The sequence below is a fragment of the Meriones unguiculatus genome, chromosome 8, assembly GCF_030254825.1.
Source record: "Meriones unguiculatus strain TT.TT164.6M chromosome 8, Bangor_MerUng_6.1, whole genome shotgun sequence".
Lineage (NCBI taxonomy): Eukaryota > Metazoa > Chordata > Mammalia > Rodentia > Muridae > Meriones > Meriones unguiculatus.
In genome coordinates this window covers 93,598,533-93,619,013 of record NC_083356.1, presented here as the reverse complement: position 1 = coordinate 93,619,013, position 20,481 = coordinate 93,598,533, and the positions used below count along the sequence as shown (strand labels likewise).

At 40.6% G+C, this 20,481-nt stretch overlaps 1 protein-coding gene across 7 annotated transcripts in view; it reads right to left on the bottom strand.

Annotated features, from left to right (window-relative positions):
• Fmnl2 (formin like 2) overlaps positions 1-20,481 on the bottom strand; it is a 289,369-nt gene that overhangs the window by 94,356 nt on the left and 174,532 nt on the right. For all 7 annotated transcript variants that reach the window (XM_060390165.1, XM_060390164.1, XM_060390167.1 and 4 more), the window contains exons 3-4: positions 12,285-12,365; positions 6,937-7,013 (exon numbers count right to left, since the gene is read on the bottom strand). In XM_060390165.1, the coding sequence (XP_060246148.1) occupies positions 6,937-7,013; positions 12,285-12,365 (158 nt within the window). The remainder of the gene's footprint in view (positions 1-6,936; positions 7,014-12,284; positions 12,366-20,481) is intronic.

Sequence of the window (20,481 nt, the reverse complement as noted above, 5' to 3'; positions counted from 1 at the left end):
CCGATTGCAGGCCTGCACCTCCCAGTCCCACCCCCCCCCTACACACCCCTCAACCCATCTTCCCATATCCTTCCTCAGAGAAGGGGGAAGTCCCCCATGGGTACCAACACACCCTGGCACAATAAGTTGCTGCAGGACTAGGTGCATCCTTTCCCAGTGAGGCCAGACAAGGCAGCCTAGCTAGGCGAAAGGGATCCAAAGGAAAGCATCAGAGTCAGAGAGGAGCTCCGCTCCAGTTGTCAGGGTATCCACATGAAGAACAAGCTACACATCTGCTACATATGTATAGGGAACCGAGGACCAGTCCATGCACGCTCTTTGGTTGGTGGGTCAGTCTCTGTGAACCCTCACATGCCCAGGTTAGTTGATTCTGTAGGTCCTGTGGACTCGTTGACCCCTCCCACTCCCTCAATCATTTCCCCAACTCTTCCACGTGATGCCCTGAGTGCTATGTTTGGCTATGGGTCTCTACATCTGTTTCCATCAGCTGCTGTGTGAAGCCTCTCAAGAAGACTTATGCTAGGCTCCTGTCTACAAGCATAACAGAGCAAAATTAATAGAATCAGGTATTGGTTCTCTCCCTTGGGATGGGTCACAAGTAGCGTCAGTCTTTAGTTGGCCCTTCCCTCAATCTTTGCTCCATCTTTGTCCCTGCACATCTTGTAGGCAGCACAAATTTTGGATCGAAGGTTTGGTAGGTGGGTTGCTGTCCTTATCCTTACACTGGAAATCCTTCCTGCCTAAAGGGGGTGGTCACGTCAGGCTCCATATTCCCAGCTGCTAGAAAGAAGTCTCAGCTAGAGTGACCTCCATAAACCTCCAAAAGCCTTCCCTGTCCTGGGTCTCTGGCAAATCCCAGAGATGTTCCCTACGTCTGATTTCCATTCTCTCACACAGTCCTTCAAGTCCACACACTCCCTCCTCCTAAGCCCCACTACTGCTCCCTCTCTCCATCCCCTCTTCTACCCACTTCCCTCCCTCCTCCCATCTTCAATGGTTGAGGAACATCTATGTTGTTTCCAGTTCCTGACTATTATTAATAAAGCTGCTATGAACATAGTTGAGCAAGTGTCCTTGTGGTAAGATGGAGTGGTATGTCTGGGTCTTAAGGTAGAACTATTCTCAATTTTCTGAGAAACCACCAGATTGATTTCCAAAGTGGTTGTACAAATTTGCACTCCCATCAGCAATGAAGGAGTGTTCCCCTTTCTCCACAACCTCACCAGCATGTGTTGTCTCTTGAGTTTTTGATCTTAGCCATTCTGATGGCTGTAAGATGGAATCTCAGACTCGTTTTGATTTACCTGATGACTAAGGATGCTGAACATTTCTTTAAGTGTTTCTCAGCCATTAGAATTGTTTGAATTCTGTTGAGAATTCTCTGATTGGCTCTGAACCCATTTTTAAATTGGATTATTTGGTTTGTTGGTGTCTAATTTATTGAATTCTTTGCATAATTTAGATATTAACCCTCTGTTGGATGTAGGGTTGGGAACATCTTTTCCCAGTCTGTAGGCTGTCATTTTACCTATTGACAGTGTTCTTTGCCTTAAAGAAGCTTTTCAGTTTCATGAAGTCCCATTTATTAATTGTTGATCTTAATGCCTGAGCTATTGGTGTCCTTTCAGTTCAGGAAGTTGTCTCCTGTGTTAATGAGTTCAAGGATCTTCTCCACGTTCTCTTCTATTAGATTTAGTGTGTCTGGTTTTACATTGGGGTCTTTGATTGACTTGGACTTGAGTTTTGTGCAGGATGATAAATGTGGATCTATTTCCATTCTTCTACATTCAGACATACAGTTAGACCAGCACCATTTGTTATAAAGATGCTTTCTTTTTCCATTGTATGGTTTGGTTTTGGCTTCTTTGTCAAAAATCAAGTGTCCATAGGTGTGTGGGTTTATTTCTGGTCTTCAATTCAATCCCATTGATCAACCTTTCTGTTTCTATGTCAATACCATGCAGTTTTTATTACTATTGCTCTTTAGTACAGCTTGAGATTAGGGATGGAGATACCTCTAGAAGTTTTTTTATTGTACAGGATTGTTTTAGCTATTCTGAGCTTTCTTTTTCTTTTTCATATGAAGTTGAGAATTCTTCTTCCAAGATCTATAAAGAATTGTGTTGATATTTTGATGGACATTGCATTGAATCTGTTGGTAAAATGGCCATTTTTACTATGCTACTTTTATAGATCCATGAGCATGGGAGATCTTTCCATCTTCTGTTATCTTTTTCAATTTTTTCTTCAGAGACTTGAAGTTCTTGTCATATAGTTTTTTCACTTGCTTGGTTAGTTACATGAAGATTGTATATTATTTGTGACTATTGTGACGGGTGATGTTTCCCTAATTTCTTTCTTGGCCTATTTATTGCTTGTATAAAGGAGGGCTACTGGTTTTTTTTTTTTTTAGTTAATTTTGTATCCAGTCACTTTGCTGAAGGTGTTTATCAGCTGTAGGAATTCTCTGGTAGAATTTTTGGGGTCACTAACCACAATAAAGGCAATATTCAGCAAGCCTTTAACCAACATCAAGTTAAATGGAAAGAAACTTGAAGCAATTCCACTAAAATCAGGAAACAAGACAAAGCTGCTCACTTTCTTCATCTCTTCAATATAGTACCTGTTAGATCAGTAAGTTCTTAGAGCAATAAGACTATTAAAGATCAAGGGGATACAAATAGGAAAGAAAGAAGTCAAATTTTCACTATTTTCAGATGATACAAAATATTTTAACAGTACATTATTAATGCCTTTGGGCATTTTCACTCAGAGAACTTTAGAGGTATCAGAAGAATGTCTACATCTATCTGAAAAAGACCTTAAGAACTCATATTTTCCAAATGTTCTTCATCCTCACCAAACAAAAATAAAATTCAAAACAAGCTGAATGCAGTGTCAGGAACACCCAGCTGTCTTCTATTGCGAAGAAATGAAAAAAGAGGCTCTAGAATTTTTATGAGAAAATAAGTAAAGCTATTCTTTACAGTAAATTTTTTGCTATTTAATTATATTTCATGAAATGTTATATGTGCTAATATTCATAGCATTGTTTATGTTTACATATTAAAAGTTTGCTTCGAAATATTACATATTAAATAAACTTACAATTTGTCAATTTTAGTTTCTAATGTTAAATATTACTAGACTAAATTCATATAAGCAACAATAGTTTACTGAACTCCAAAATGATTAGCTAGAAAAAAGGAGTCAGAATGTCAAAAAGTTTGGGAACTGTTAGTATGAACAATGGGCTTTAGATGTGGACAAATCCTGGTTCCAGTCTTAAGTGCTTCTTACTGGTATGGAGTAGAATAAAATAATTAACAGCTGCCCTTCAGTTTCCCCATATACATAAGAGTGGCTCGAGGTACAGAGCAGTAGCAAACATTTTTCTGTGAAATAATGCAATCAATGCACCTACCAAATGACAAAATGACTGTGACTTTGGTGATTTCCAAAGCAGCACCATCTAAGAATGAAGTGATCACAGGGGAGCCACACACATACACACACACACACACACACACACACAATTTGTATACATCTTAGAAAAGTATTGACCATTCTTTTCCCTCTTTGATCGGGTCCAGCTCTAGCCATCACCGACCCATAGAACACCTGACAGTCTAGGAAAAAAAATGCCTTCCCTAAGCAGTTCCGCACTGCCTTCTCTTTCTAGCTACTCCCCCTGGCCCTGGCCAGTTTGCCATGTTCTACGTGCCTGTGGTCTCAACCACCTACTAGTGAAGTGAACATCTTTTACAATGCCTGTGACCTTGCATTTAGACTGAAAAGTAATTTTCCATCATTATAGGCAGTGGTATTAAAAGAAATCACCAACACCACAGTTCCATGGATTAAAGCTAGCAAAGCTCTCCAGCTCACCCTCACCACCACAGCAGTTGCCCAGAGATCTGAGGTACCTTGGCTGTTGCCCACTCATATTGCTTGCCAGTGTGTTGTAATGGTACTGGGTTCTTTTCAAAAATATATCAAGTAGTTTCAGGGGTTTGGGTAAATCATAACCCAATTCTTCTCCAATGCTATAACTCTTAAAAGCAAGTAAATGGGATTATTCCTAGCCAAAGTCTTATTTCAACATAGCTCAAGAAATTAATTTTCTTTCTCAAAAGTCGTTCCATTTATAGAGTTTTAGGTTTATATGAAACTCAGAACCAAGCTTTCACTTGACAAAGATGCGGCTTAAAATGTTACCTCAGCAAAGCCCACTCACAACTTTAACCTTGAAACCCAGGCATGAACCAAGAAAATATTTTTTCAGGACAAATGGATTGTAAGTGTAATTTCGGCCTTTAATTTCTGGAAATCATAATCTCCTAAGTACTCAGGCCATTTTAGGTACACAAGATCACATTCTACACATGGAATTCTTTAGAAAGATGCTATAAACTGCTGTTGAATTATTTGTAGATATTCTCCTCAGTACATCTAACAAGCTGTTTTATATTGAAGCAGGCATCAGATCCAAGAATTTCGTTCATATGATCCAAGCACTGCTACTCTCATTTAACAGATGAGAGATTAATTTAGTTAACATAGTGAGTGCAGAGAGCTTGTGTAATTTAAGTTTATTAAAGATCAAATTAATAAATGAAGTCATGGCAAAAGCCTGAATCAAGACCGCTTCGTTGAATAAAGGTGCCTAATTACCTTTTTATTCTCTTATCCAGAGTAAAAAAAAAAGACATATGGATCGTAGCCTATCAAATTTCCTTATGGTAGCAATTGATAATTTTCACCAGTTAGTAATTCTTCAGAATTAGTACCTATCAAATGAGGTAAAAGCAGTAAAAAGAGACCGATTCAGGTTTGAATCATCAAGATCATCAAGAAAAGTCAAAATCCTGGTGTTTCGTTTCATCCAATGTGAACTTGTACACTAATTGTTTCCATAGAGACAATGCATCCCATGAATTCTTCTACAGCTGTAGCCACTGGGTGGGTGGGCAAGGGAGACTCTCAGCTGGTGACAACAAAAGGAGGAAGCATCTTTTAGCATGCTTATTGTAACCTAAACAACAAACCTCTCCAGTTGCTTGCAGACTGCAAGGGCTCTTCTATTCTCCCAATTAGAAATGAACGTCTTGCTCTACTATGTGATGGTCAATTTCACATGGCAGCAACGCTTAAAGAATGCTGCAAATTATTCTACCATTTTCAGTTGAGGATTTTCAAGGCATAGAGTTGGGCCCTACCAAATGAAATCTAGACCTAGCTCATAAGTAGAAGCAGCTATGTCATTTCCTAAGTTCATGTGTACAGTTGTAAACTACCACCACCTTCATCCTGAGACAGACAAGCCTTGGTGCTTTGACCCCAGAGCCCCAATTGCCTTAATGCTTTCAGAATGGTTTGCTAGGCAAAACATTCAGAAAAGCAGACCAGAGTGTTTTGAGGCAAAGCACTCTGTATAGCTGTGGACTTTCTGCAGTTCATGCAGTCATCTTTAACCATTAATTCTGTAAGTTTTGAAACGAAAGATTCAACATTTTTTCCCAATTTCAAAATCATGATTTTATTATTTGTTTTTCTGTAGTCCATTTTTTAAGACAAAGCTAAGAATCAGTTCATTTTATGAAGAGTTGGTTCTGAAGGTGATAGGCATGACAAGGTAGCCTTCTACCTTGAGCATTTTACCTCAAAGTCTCCCAACTAGATCCGAGGTTATCATTTCCATACTTTAAAAAAATCTGAAATAGCTGTACTAATTAAACATCTAATTGCTTATATCAATAAGTCTAGAGCAGAAGTAAATTGCTATCCATGTCATACATCTATTTTACAGAATACTCAGTACAACTATAGTATAATACTGACAAACAACTCCAGTCCAACAGACCTACAACGTCAGAGGGCAACATTTGAAAACATACTCAAGCCTACAGTCTTCAGTCATAGTAAACTCACAACACGAGAACCCAGAAAATATAAATAACTTACCCAATGGTGTAGTATACTTTGCTCATGCTTAAATTCTTAGTTCTTGAGAGACTAACACAGGAGGATTGCTCTGAGTCTGAAGCCAGCCTGGTTACTGAGAGGCCAAACAAAGAAAGACTTGTCTACAGAGCAAGACCAGTACTTTCTGAAGAACCAAGAGTGCAAAGTAAGGTGACTGGTGTCAGACTGCCATGAAGACAAACCACCTGACAACGAGGTGCTACGTATTACGGCATCCTTGAAAGAAGGGGGAAAGCAGCCATAGTGCTGCATGACAAGAACTCCCAACAATATTTATTGAAGTGATTTATGAGCTTCATTTTCCCGGTGTGGAATACTTCACAGTCTCGTGTCTGACATGAAGTAAAGAGACTCGAGACATGGCTCAAATGCAAAGAAGCGGAAGGTAAGACATCACTACAGTTTCCATTCCTTTTGAATGGGAAGAAATTGAGGAAAGACAAAGCAGCTGAAGGCTGAGAGAGTTCAAGGACCTCAGTTTATACCCATTCTTACGTGTTCCTCAGCTGCTAGGGCACTGTCACATATACACAAGGCCAACACTAGTCATCACCTGTCCATGTTTACTTGATTCAAGCAAGTAAGCACAGAATTGTTGGAAATACTCCAAGCCAAGGGCTACCCATTCTGCCTCTACTGATTCTTACAGTCAGTGATTAGGGGACCAGCCAAGACTCCTCTCATATAAACCTTGGATTTTCAGTCAGGCGTGGTGGCGCATGCCTTTGATCACAGCACTCAGGAGGCAAAGGTGGACAGATTGCTGTGAGGTCAAGCCAGCCTGCTCTACAAAGTGAGTCCAGGATAGCTATGGCTCGTGATACACAGAAAAACCCTGTGTTGAAAAACCAAAACAAACAAACAAAACCTTGGTCTTTCAGTTCTTAGGTACAATTCAGTCACTTTCCAACATAAAATGTTAGTACTAGCACGTTACAGGAGCACACTTACCCAATGTGGTTGGTTCTTAATGAAATTTCCAGTTCTCTTAGCACTTGCGTAGACTCTTGAACACGCCTTCTGAATTTCTATAATTCAACAAAATATGACCTTAGTGCCTGATGCTACTGTAGCTTACTTATAATAAATTTATATTGTCTTCTAAAGTGTATTTCTCATACTTCTTTTGTTTTATTCAAAAGCACACAAATCTTGGTCATGAGAAAAAGAACAAGAAAGGACAAGAGAATTGCTTACTTCCTGTAATATCCTAAAGTAGATTACTTTCCCTGTCCCACATACACAATAATAATCATCATTGTTCAGGAACCCCAAGCCACCTCTAGCTTCAAGTTTCACCAGGATGACTACAGACTTGAGACACAGTCATACTCATGGCAATGAAATATTAAAATAAAAGAGTAAATGGTAAAACCAATGAAAAGAAGATGTGCATAGGATGATGTGAGTATATAGAAAACCAAACATTCATTTTCAAGAGTGTTCTTGCCCAAGGAGTCACTGATGATAGCATACATGAAACTCAACAGAGATTTGGTGGTCACGGTTTTTATTAGGGGCTGATCTCATTGGTACAATGCCTCACAATTCCAAACCCCAGCAATAAATCAGGTCTTCAGCATAAACTATGTTGTTTTCATTAATGAGTTAGACACAGAGAGCTTTTATAGAGAATACAAATGAACTCTGATGGCCAACTTTGTAATAAGACCTTTTTTTAAAAAAAGATTTATTTATTTATTACTTATATAACGTTCTGTCTGTGCACCAGAAGGGGACACCATATCTCACTATAGATGGTTATAAGCCACCATGTTGCTGCTGGGAATTGGAACTCATGACCTTTGGAAGAACAGACAGTGCTCTTAACCTCTGAGCCATCTCTCCAGCCCAATAAGACCCTTCTAAAGACTGCAGTCTTGAGCATAACAGTCTTGAGTTGACCTAACACATTCAAAAAAGGAAACAAAACAAAAACAACAACAAAATCAGAATAGTCATTTGGAAAGTCACTCGCGAAGGGCCATGTGCACATGCACACGTTCAGAATGTCCTCCCTCACTCTTGCTACCAAGAACCCACCACCTGTCTTTCTAGAGGTGCCCTGTCCTTTCTTCAATAAATCCTGCTGTGATACACGTGTGTGTGTGTGTGTGTGTGTGTGTGTGTGTGCGCGCGCGCGCGCAGGCGAGCGCATGCATGTATATTTTTAAATATAAGAAGTTTCCAAGATACAATGGGCTACTTTGACCATCAGTTCTCTGGAGGGTGTTTTTCCCTACAAAACCTTAACAGTGACTATAGTCTCAGGTTACTCTGGAAGAAGGAAATTCAATGTACTATAGTCACTGTTAAGGGCTTTTAAAAGGTTCGGGTTATCTGTGCTACAGCCTGATCCTCTCAAGCTTCTTTACTCACTGGAAAAGGTTTTGTGTATTACAGCTCAGGATATGAAAGACCCTTGTCTTCTGCTGCCACCAAGTGCAATAAGAATAGAGTCCTCTATTTCCAGGCCACTCGTCATGGCTCCCATACTTCAGAGGAACAGTATCCAAAGGCAAGGAGGAGAAGGTGGTTGGTAGCATGATTCCAGACTGTGGAGTTGCAAGAGCTATGCCACATGCCTGGGAACCAGTAGCCCAAAGGAGACCAGCAACACTTCTTGGCAGTGGCAGGCTCCTATTACCCCTTCTCCTCTTCTCCTTGCTTTCTTGAAGTAGTTGTCACTGTTATTCCCAAACACTATTAAAAAGATTGTCTTAGGTTTTTGTAATCAATATACACTGGAATATAGGAAATAGAGATATCCCCAAATATAAAGGGGGGAGTGTTCTCTCTCTGCTGCCAAGAAAGAACTAACACATGGCAAGGCCATCGACAGTTTAGAGAGATATACTAGACCTCCCTGCAATGAATATACTAAGCAAGGGATTTGACAGGAAAAAGAAAGTAACATGGGGGCCTGGCTAACAGCCAAAGTTCCAAGCTGCTTGTTAAGACATTTCAGAGAGGTTCTGTGCAGTCTCTACTGGTCCCTAAGTCTACCTCAGGCTTCAAAGAAGTCATCTCCTGATGATCTTTTACAAAGGGTGCAAGCATAGTACTGAAAACATAATACAGTTGTAAAGAGGTCTGACCAAAAGACATGAAGAGAGAGAAAGCGAGGGATGGAGGGAAGGAGGGAGAGAGAGAGAGGAGAGTAAAAGAAAGAAAAGACAAGTAAACTGATATGGATGGTATATGTGCACACATACATATTGACAGGAACACAGCCTGACAAAGCAACTGAGTCAAAGCACTGAGCTACGAGTAGCAGCAGCAGCAGCAGCGTTCATCAGACACTGGCTACGCTCAGCACTCTAAGTGCAACTTTCTGATGCTCAGACAAACTAAACTGACTTTACCCCTGTGCTGCATGCTCCTTGGAGCAGCTCAATTTTCGGTTGGACTTTGGAATGCAGAAAAGCCTTAGCATCCACTTTTGCTAACACATAGCAGTGAGCATTAACTCTTTGCATTTCTAAACTGCATCCACAAAATTTTAAATTTAAATTTAAATTTCTCTCCTCAAAGAGAAATCTTGAAACTGTAGGACCCAGCAGAAAGCAAGAGCCAGGAAGGATTCCTGGCTACCAAGGAATCACTACCAAGCAGTCCCTAGCTTCTCCCTTTCCTCACAGATACAGGCCAGCTACAACCCAGGGAGGCAGCTGAGCCCGGATGGGCCACACAATAGGTTTCTGCTCACAAATGTAGAGTCAGCAAAGGACCAGACTCCCTTCTTCATGGCCTGTAACCTCTTTCCATGCTAGACATGAACACAGCCTTCCCTGAGGCACAGGCTAATAAAGCTGGTATAAAACGAGAAGACTGGTTTATGAAATCCTGGACTCAGAGATCTCGAATTTAGGTTCTTCCTTCCCTTCCCTAGGGGGTTTCATTTAAAGCTATTCTAAACAAAATGTGCTTGGGTATTTTCTAAGGGCAAACTAAGTATCTTCTATTCAACTTGAACAAAAGATTAATGAATGGACTATTGGAGGACCCTGCGCACAGATGAAGGAACCCTGCTCAGCCTAGGCAGTCTGGCTAAAATCTAAAGGCCGTATCTGAACACTCTCCCAACAGTGTACCACAGCTGAGAATTTTAAGCTCGTTTACCCGAAAGCCATGTCTTTTTCCAAGCAAATCTCCTTTTTTTCTGGGCTCAGTCGTTACAATTACGTTGTGTGGTACAGACCCTTTCCTATTGCCAGCTCCTGCCAGAATCTTACTACGGCAGGGAGTCGGGGTGCTAATCCAACATCCAGGCCATTTCTCCTCAGATAAACGACAGACCTTGAACAGACAGACCCAACAAGGCCATTCAGGTGGACACATGGGTCAGGACAGACAGATACAACCACCATCAGGCTCATTCCTTTATTAAGTGATTTGGGAAGGAATGAGATGATTAACAAGAGGCGCCCTATTTTTTTCTGCTTGGTTTTCTTTAGGTCTCCTGAGGGTACGGGCTAGGAGCCGAGGCGGCAGTTTCTGGAAGTATGGTTATATACCTCATGCTTTCTGGAATGTGGGATTATTTCTAGAATGAACTGCATGTTGCATGAGGAGAGGGCTCACTCGGTCTGTATATAAATACTTCTATGCCAGCCCTACTCAGGTCATACGAATGTGCCTAGTGCTAGTGGAACACTCAACCACCATCTCAAGTCTGGGGATTTCTAAAGAACCAGTAGAATTATTTTTTTATAGACTGAGCACCCTTGTAGAAACAACAGTTTTAAAAAGCTTTTTTTTTTTTTAAAGAAAAAAATAGGATTTCTATTCTGTGTGTTTCACAGGTGTTCCTTGTCACAGCATTACCTGACCTTTAAAACTAAGGTTGTTCTACGCACCGGGCAAAAAATAAATCAGAGAAACTCAGAGGGGTTAAACAGCTATTGCTTTTTGAAAGGAGAAAGAGAATGAGTACAGACCTTTTTAAAAATGATCATCAAATTTCTGAGGGGGAGAAATATTACCAGGGGCATTCACAGAAGATGAGGGAAAACATGGGACATTCAAGAATTGCATCTCCATTTCCTTTTCTTTTAAAAAATTTATTTATGTGTATGAATGTTTTGCCTGCGTGAAAGTCTGTGCACCACGTGTGTCCCTGTTGTTCCCAGAGGTAAGAAGAATGCCCTAGAACTAGAGTTACAGATGAATAAGAGTCACCACATGTGTGCTGGGAACTGAACCCAGGCACCCAAAAGAGCAACAAGCGTTCTAAGCCACAGAGCCATCGCTCTAGCCCCTGGATCTCAAAGTTCAACCATTATTTCTATCATTTAAAACCCTCTTGTCTGCAAGTAAACCATAGGACAAACTCTCAAGAAACCTCCAGGGGAAACCGGAGCTACTCTTCTTTGCAGGACATTTTTTCTGGGAAGGGGGCATATAGGCAATGAAGAGTTAGGATAGAAAAATGAAGAGAGAAAAGTTAGGGCAGAGTGGAAGGGGAGAGATAGGCACAACAACAACAACAAAAAAAAAAAAAAAAAAAAAGGAAAGCAAAGAGTGAGGCAAGATGCCTGGAAACAGCTAAAAGTGTGCTTTTCTTCTCTCAGGAACCACGGCTGAGGGTACAACAAAGGGTATTCATTCAGCTTGAGAAGCCTTGAAAGCAGGAGTTGTGAAGGCCAAGGGGAAGACAAGTGCTATCTGGTACAAAGTGTCTTTCCCCGTACTCATCAAGGACAGTTCTGCCCTGAGACATCCCTGGGCTGACCCAGCCTGGGGGGCTGTGCCAGGCGACATGCTTAACCACAAGGCATCAGCTCACGCCAATTGTGCAGCTTCACAAAGCAGGGCTTGTTTGCAAAAGGAGAGACGGTTAAGAATGAAATCAGCTATTCCCTCCTTACCTTCTTAGGGGCTGGGGCTGGGGCTGAGCAAGCTGGAAACACCAACAGAGGATGTCAGTGTGCAGCTAGGAGGACAGTCCCAGAGACTTTTCAGGGTTCTAGAAGTTACACCAAGATGTGAAAAGACAAGCATGCCTGCTTTGTTGGGGGCCTAAACACTTTCAAAACTGGACTCACTGCCTTGAGCAATGGGAACTGACAATATCAGTATCCATCAGAGGAACATCACTGTTGTGTAGGGAAGTTTTCATTTAAGTGCTGAAGATGTTTTTGCCCTTCATCTTCTCATGTTGATGGCCTCCAAAGCATGCCTGGAGCTTTGGCAAAAACTAACAAAAAAGAAAAGAACTCTTTCCTTTCTGATGTGATGCGGGACTCTATCCACTAAAGAGGAAGCCACAGCCAAGAATGGAAACGTATCCACCTTACCTTCCTGGTTACAGCTGGATCCAGGTAGCCTTTGAGCTTCTGAATGTACGTATGAGGAGGGTTCTTCACCTGGAATCGTTCCTGCAGGAAACACCAAGTTAAGTAAACAGCAGAAATGGTATGAAGGAGTACCACAGCCAGCCGTGTGAAACACATTCATGTCATTACTCATGACCAAACACACCTCCAGTGTGAATGTGGCTTTGCTAAGAACCATGACGGGCTGATTGTTCTGCCTCCATGTTATCTCTTCGCACAGGAGGAAAGCAAGGCTGAAAAATATGCAGTGTTCTCTTTCATAACATAGCTAGTGAGTGATGCCACGGGCCTGAATCCATGTCCTCCCAGCTCCAGAGAGGGACTGCTTTCCCTGAAGGCTGGGCAGCAATCACTCAAAGGACTATGCTTGGCCTATTGCTTTCCAGATTTTCTGTCAGTAGAAGGTCAGCCTAGTGAATTCTTTGGGATATCTTCAGTGTTGGCAATCTTTCACTTTGTAATAAGTTATCTTTAAAAATAGCCAGATTTGAGTCAAGACTGGATAAAACTAATTTGTTTCAAAAATGAGTACTGAGTTAACTGCTGAAAGGTGGCTAGCGTGAGAGTATATAAACAGGCACGCATGTTATCATTACCAGGTTTCTAAAACAGCCTTCAAATTAAAGATCCCAAACTGTGGTGCGCTCAAAGCTGAGGTCAAGGACTGAAAGAAAAAAGGTTCAAAATCAGGAAGGGAAATTCTGAGGGAGGCTTTGTGGACCTGAGCAACTGAATATATGTTGTGTTTTATATGTATGAAAAGTTTAAATACATCAGCTCTAAAAGAAAGGTCCTTACTGTGTTCTTTCCCACTCAACAACTCAAAAAAATATATTCCTGGTAATTCTTAAAAACCATAGTTTTGTTTCTTCTACAGGAGAATTTTCTAGTATCACAGCAGCAGCGACTGGCCAGAACAAGATTAAGCAGCTGTTTACCATATAGAAATGTATATTTCTTCCAAGAGTGCCAGTAATTCCAGTACTCCAGAAGCAAAGACAGGCAGATCTCTAAGTTAAAACACTGGTTGATATGCTAACGTAGGAGGAGAATATCTCACAGGGCTTTGACCCCAGACAAAAATCTTCAGGCAATTAATGACTGCTGAGAAAGAATTAGTCTTCCCTTGAGATGAGCCCTCTGATTGGTCATCCAATACCAACTGACTATCCCTAAAAACAGACATAAAGCAACATGAAAAGGACTCACCATGCAGGACTTATTTATTTGTTTGCATAGTGATAATTGTTAAAAGGCTATAAATTTGAGAGGGAACAGGACATGGGTGAAACTGAAGAGAAAAGAGGGAGATAGGAAATGATGGAATTATAGTTTAATTAAAAATAAAATAAATTTAAAAATTTATAATAGGGTAAAGCACCTCGTAGTGAACCATTTTATTAATATTTCCTCAAAAATTATCAGGTAACTATTACAGCATATGAACTGTACATCCCTTGCATACAGATTAAAAAACTTCTCACTAGTAAAGGAAATTTTATTCTAGTCCAGGTACATAATCACCTTTTCATCCAGGGCCAAACTTAATCAAGGATTAACTTATCTTTAAATGACACTTTGTTCCTTATGTGGCTGAACTCACTCAAGACCATTTATTGGTAGGTAGTTCTATTAAGCATTATATAGACAAGAGAATGGAAAGTAGGGGATTTGGTGACCTCCTGGCATCATTTTGAATGGTATGTATTGCATACATTTGTTATACACATTAAATTATATGAAAGATTCACATATTACATCAAAGATTCAGGCTCAGGTTCCCAACTCTCTGACCCTTGTTCTTTTTTCCATATTATATGAGCACGCTCATCTTGAATTACATAGAATAAAATTCTATGGCTATCTCAGCTGCTTAGAATTCTGAGGTAGAAAGACTTCAAATTCCAGTTCTACGCAGACAGTGTAGTTGGACCCCATCTCAACAAATAAATGAGAGTTAAATTGAAAACCTGCTCTATCTTCATTCATTCTCACTACATAAAACAGTATTTGTTCAAGAAGTTGAGTTTCTTTTGAATCTCATGTATGTATGTCACTTTTCTCATAATTTAAATGTCAGGTTTGTTTTGTTTTTGAGACAGGGTCTTGAAAACAGCCTTTAAGTCTTCCTACCTTAGCTTCCTTTAGGCAGGGGTCACAGGTATTTCACACCATGCTCAGCTAAAGATGAGTTTGTAAAAGTACCCCACAAAAGACAGCAAACACTTGGCACAGAACACATCTACAGCAGGCCTGCTGCACAGTATAAGTCAAATTCAGGTCAGCGCTAAAGGCATATGCTGCTGATCCTATTCAATATCCCTCTTGGGTCTATGGCTGTCTAATGCCTTCATAATCACATTTCTCATTAACTGCCTCCTCCAAGGTGAGTCGGCCTAGGCATGAACCTGCTCTATAGATAAGAGGAAGGATGAAGACTTTACTAGACTCCACTTAGTTCTGAGGGATCAAGTTCACTGCCACCAAACTGGAAAAGCTAACAAATTAATGCAAATAAAAAATAATTCATACAAGTAGGCCTGGACTCCCAGGGAATGAATAGTACCAAAGTCCGCAAAGGGACATACATTTTTGTTTTATTTCAAAAACCAATCATAAATTTCAGAGAAGTTGGTGTAGGGCACACCTATAGAAGAGATCTTATAAGAGTGGGGGCAGAGGGCACGATGAGACAGAAGAGGACAATGGAGTAAAATGAGGTACAACCGCTAAACCATTACCTACTTTATCTACCAGCTGGTAAAGAAGCCAGGGCTATAGGAGAGTGGTTCTCAACCTTTGGGTCGTGACCCCTTCAGGTGATTGTAAATCAGGTAACCTGCATATCGGATATTATATTATGAATCATAATTGTAGCAAAATTACAGTTATGAAGTAGCAGATAAGATAATCTTGTGGCTTGGAGCCACCCTAACATGAGGAGCCGTGTTAAAGTGCTACACTATCAAGAAGGTTGAGAGCCACTGCCATGGAAGAGGCAATCTCGCTGCAGAGCCGTTTAGAAGCACCCCTCTGGTGGTGATTGGATTTTAAAAGCATTCTGCAAAGCAAGCCCTTGCCTCGAAACATTTTAAACCTTGCCATTCTATTTAGATTACCCATTTCAAGGTATACACACAAATATCAATTTTAATGGGTCACTTTATTCATTTACGCATTCAGAACACATAAGAGAAGGTACTACTATTTTAAAAAGTCAAAGAGAAATAAATTCAATTCTTCAGTTCCAGGGTGTTAAATCTCATCTTCGTGCTACAGCACACAGCGTTATGATACAAAGTAGAATATGATAAGAGCCATATGTGAGCCTCCCCAGTTCAAAGAGAGGTGAGGCATTTTCCAACTGTGCTGATCAAAGGGATGTCCCTGGAGAAAGAGGGTTTTGGATTGAATGTTGAAAGAGAGACAGCACAGAGCTATCCTGAGTGTGTGTGTAAGGCAGGAGACAAAAAGTGTTCCAGATGAGGAAGCCTGGGAACAAAGGCAGAGGTGCTTGGAGTGTAATTTCAGGGGCAAGAAAGAAAGGAAAATAAAAGAGAGAAAGAGAGAAAGAAAGAGAGAGGGAAGGAGGGGAGGAAAGGAAAGGAAAAAGAGAGAAAGAGAGAAAGAGAGAAAGAGAGAAAGAAAGAAAGAAAGAAAGAAAGAAAGAAAGAAAGAAAGAAAGAAAGAAAGAAAGAAAGAAAGAAAGAAAGAAAGAAAGAAAGAAAAGAAAGTCAGGTCCAGGACTTCAGCGCAGGGAAAGTCATGACATAAAGACTCTCAGGTTGCCATTGGAACAGACAAGAGAGGATGCTGAATCATAAGCTAACAAAGAGTGAGCAGTTAACAGGGTCAACACAGCATTTTTAACTACTAGAAAGACAGATGGATAAAACTGCATGACTCCCCCTTTTCCTTTCCTCACATTAAAAGCTGTCCATTTCTGCATAAAACTAGAACTGAAAAGCCAGCATGCCAGATTCCTTCCACAGCCATGGTTTCTTGGAGAAATCTGAAGCATTCTTTAGCTCAATATGAAATCACTTTCCTCGTCAGGGGAGGTGGGGCAAGAGTTCCATTACAGCTATCAGACTGAAAACAACTGTGAGGAGGCTTTTCCAAATAATCTCCATTATTTAGACTAGCAAAAGTTTCTTCTAGTCCAGTCTAGTTCAACAGGGCTTTCTTGATCAAAATACTCCGTGACTCATCTTGTAATATGCTGGGTTAATTGGGCTTGTTTAATCCTATTCATCACTCATCATTTTCCTCAGTGTAAGGGTACAGCTGAAGTTTTTGATCTCGTGATGAAGAGGCCACTCTGACGGGGTTGGCCAATGATTTCAGGTGGTCCAGTGTACAGAGTCGACCACCCCAGTGCTCACCATAAATGCTGTTATTGTGACTGAGGATCGAGAACTAGACACACTAGTGAAATGTCAAATTGGCACCGGGATAAGCTTTCAATTAACCTCCAGATGCTTTGTTCTCCTATTTTAACAGCCAAAGATTTTGATTTTAGATTGATATTTCTTAATGCACAAACAGCCAAAGACCTTTACCTAATGCAAGCAAGGGTAATTATTAAAACTACAAATTCTCTTCACCTAATCCATCAAATACCTAGGAATCTGTGTTCTTAATCTTAAACTCTTGTTCTTAATCTTAAACTCTTCATGTATGTCTCCTGGACAAGCAAAGCGTATTGAGTACAGCTTTACACTTTAGCTTCTACTCACAATTACAGAATTCCTCTCTTTAGTTGATCTAAAAAGGAAACGGACCTGTGTTTTGCCAAGTGGAAATATGGGAAGATGTTGAAATGTGACATATCTATTGTTATTGTCTTTGCATTCATGAGCGTTTTACAAAATGGCAGCGAATATGGGCATGAGGAGCCAACTGCAGAGCACTTGCCTAGAGTGACAGGCTCTGAAGTAGATATTCGGTACTGTGTTTTTTTTTTATATGAGTGCTCTCTCAACATGTACATTTGCACAACAGAAGAAGGCACCAGATCACATTATAGATGGTTGGGAGCCACCATTTAGTAGCCAGGAACTGAACTCAGGACCTCTGGAAGAACAGACAGTGCTCTTAACCACTGAGCCATCTCCCAGCCCTCCTAGTATTGTTTGTTTTAAAGCCTTGTTTCTTCATCTGAAAAAGCAGAACTATGAAATCTTCTATCCCATTTATTACACCACCCAAGAACTTTACTTCAGGGTACCTTCAGTGAGCACAAAGACTACAGAGTCCTCCAGAGGTGATCATATATCACAACAACAAAACACTATATCAGGAAAAGTGAATAACAGAGGAGAAGGGGAAGAGAGCAAAGGAAGAGAGGGAGGGAGGAAAAAAAACATGTATGTCAGTGAAATGAGCCTTTGGGCATGTCTGTCTGTGATAGCCTTTCCAGAGAGGATGAGATCATGAGAGCTGTCACCTAGTGAATGGATTAATCCTTCAAAGGATTCGTAATATGTTGCTCCTGTTCAGAGATGGTGAAAGGAAGCAGGTCACTGAATGAGCACACTTGGTCTCTAGGCCCTCAACTACATTCCCTCTCTTCCTCTGCTTCAGAGGTCGTCACAATATGGATTGCTCTAAACTGCCATGCTGTCCTCAACCCGGTGACAAACATGAACCTCAAGAAACATTTTTCCCCTTAAATTGTTAAGGCGGGCATTTTGCATTGACAGAGCAATGCAAAAGTCTCTCCCCTCCCCCTCCCTCACCTAAGCAGCCTCAAGCCTGGATAATTAGAAATAAAATCAAGCAACTTGGCACTTTTCTATGTAAGTAAAATCAGTTTTTCTCACTGCTGCAGTGAGGATTCTAACACTTTGAGAGTTCTTCCTGGCCTGGCGGTAGTGGCTCGCACCTTAAATCCCAGCAGAGGCAGATGCAAGCAGATCTCTGGGAATTCAAGGCCAGCCTGGTCTACACAGCAAGTTCCAGTCTAACTAAAGCTACACAGGGAAACCCTGTTTCAAAAATAGAGAATTTCTTCCTGAATGCCAGACAACAGAGAATACAGAGATGGGAGATCTGTTCCATGTGCAGACTCCAAGAAGTTAAGTTTTTCTGAAAGATGCTGTGCACAGCACCTAGCATGTCACTCTCCACAATGCCAGGACAATAAACTGAATCAATTGGTGATGCAGAAGCCATAATTGCAAGGTGTTCTAAGGTCACCTGCCAGTAATTTTAGCAAAGCACTAAAGAAAAAGAATCAAAACACATCAACTATTTGCAAGATATTCAGAAGTCATTTGATGTGTGTGTGTGTGTGTGTGTGTGTGTGTGTGTGTGTGTGGTGAAAGAGGAGAAAAAAGTTTCCACTACAAAGACTGAGTTACATATCCAAGTGTTAAGACATGATAACATAGTATTTATACATCTCTGAAATTCTTAGCTAACATACTTAAATTCCTCGAAATTTACCGTGTCTGGCTCTCAACTCAGCAGTACAGTGATCACCTAGCATATGTGATGAGATTCTGGGTTTGATGCCATCATCACAAACAAAAACAAGTAGTGCAATAAAATAAAATTTAGATTGAAAAGTCAATTTCATTCAAACATACAATACTTCAATAGTTACGTTCTCCATATCCTATAAAAGTGTCCCCAGGATTACAAAATATGCCTTTAAATAAAGTTTATTTCAAATCACATAACTAAGTAGCTTATTTCATGCCATACAACTCAGGCAGTAAACCAGTTTTATGTGTCTTTTCTTCTTTCTTTTCTTTTCTTTTTTATTTTTTGTTGTTCTTTTTTTGAGACAGGGTAAGCTCTGGCCTCAAATTAACTCTGTAGACAATCTAATAAGTGCCTTTTTAAGACAAAAAGAAACTAAAGCTTCATTCATATTACCAGTTACCAGGCAGGAAGGCAATCAACACTATGTTCTTTGGGGCAAAAGGATGCCTAAGGCTTTGGGTGGGACAGCCTCTGGCAGCAAACTCTAGCCAAGGATGCCAAACAGAACTTCTGACAAAGCATTTGTGTAAACGGACAAGCTCAGAAAGTATTAATAAACTGGCCATACACCTGTAATCCCATCTCTGGAGAGGCTTAGGCAAAAAACCTGCTGTGAATTCAAAGCCAGCCTAGAATAGAGACTCTCAAGAAAACCAAGGAAGAAAGAAAGGAGGGAGAAGGAAAGGAGAGAGGGAGGGAGAAGGAAAGCAGAGAGGGAAGAAGGGAGGGAGGAAGAGAGGAAGGAAGGGAGGGAGAGAAGTGGAATGAAAAAAGGAGTAGGAAAGGACAGCAATATTTTCCATTCTCTTTATGCAATTTCTCTTCCCTTTCCTCATTCCTCACTCTAGGCCTAAAAAGAAGGCCATCACCTTTCTCCCCTCTACAAAAGCTGTATGACAAAGGAACACTTTAGAAAAGCAAAGACACAAACTCACTTCTAAGTTCATATAAAATATTCCAGGTCCCCAACGAAATTAAAACCAAAAGCTCAAGACACAGGGAGCGTGCATCTGCTCCTCTGATGGCTTCTCCAGGGCTTTAGAAGGGAGCAGTCGCAGACCTGGACTGCCTCAGGAAAGGAAACTGAAAAAAACCTGTCTTCTTAGCAACAGCAACTAAATGAGAACCTTTGCTGAGATCGGAAGACCTTGAGGAAAGAAAGATGGGCCCTTCAAAGTGGCAAACAAAAGACAACCCAAGATAAAAATACCTTTCAGAAAAAAACAAAGCAAACAAAAACAAAACAAAACAAAACAAACAAACAAACAAACAAACAAACAAAAAAACCTGTGCTCTACAGTCAGTTCTTGCCTGTCACACTGCTGGACCAGAATATAAACGAATTGATAACAATGACCATTTTAAGTGTTCCCCAACCAGTGAAATACAAAAAAGTATCTGTCTGAGGAAACTCATCCACACCCCTGCACATCACTCTGAGATCTCTGACAACTAACCCCACTCCCTGTTGAATTAGTAATTTTTAAAACTGTTTAAATATGACAATTTCATATATGAGTACTGTATTTACATCATTTCTACCTCTTCCTCCCCGTCTTCCAACTCCTTATTATCCCCCAACTTTGTCTCAAATTCATGACTCTCCTCCCAACCTCCCTTTCCCTCTCTCTCCTCTCTTTCTCTCTCTCACACCCACACCCACACA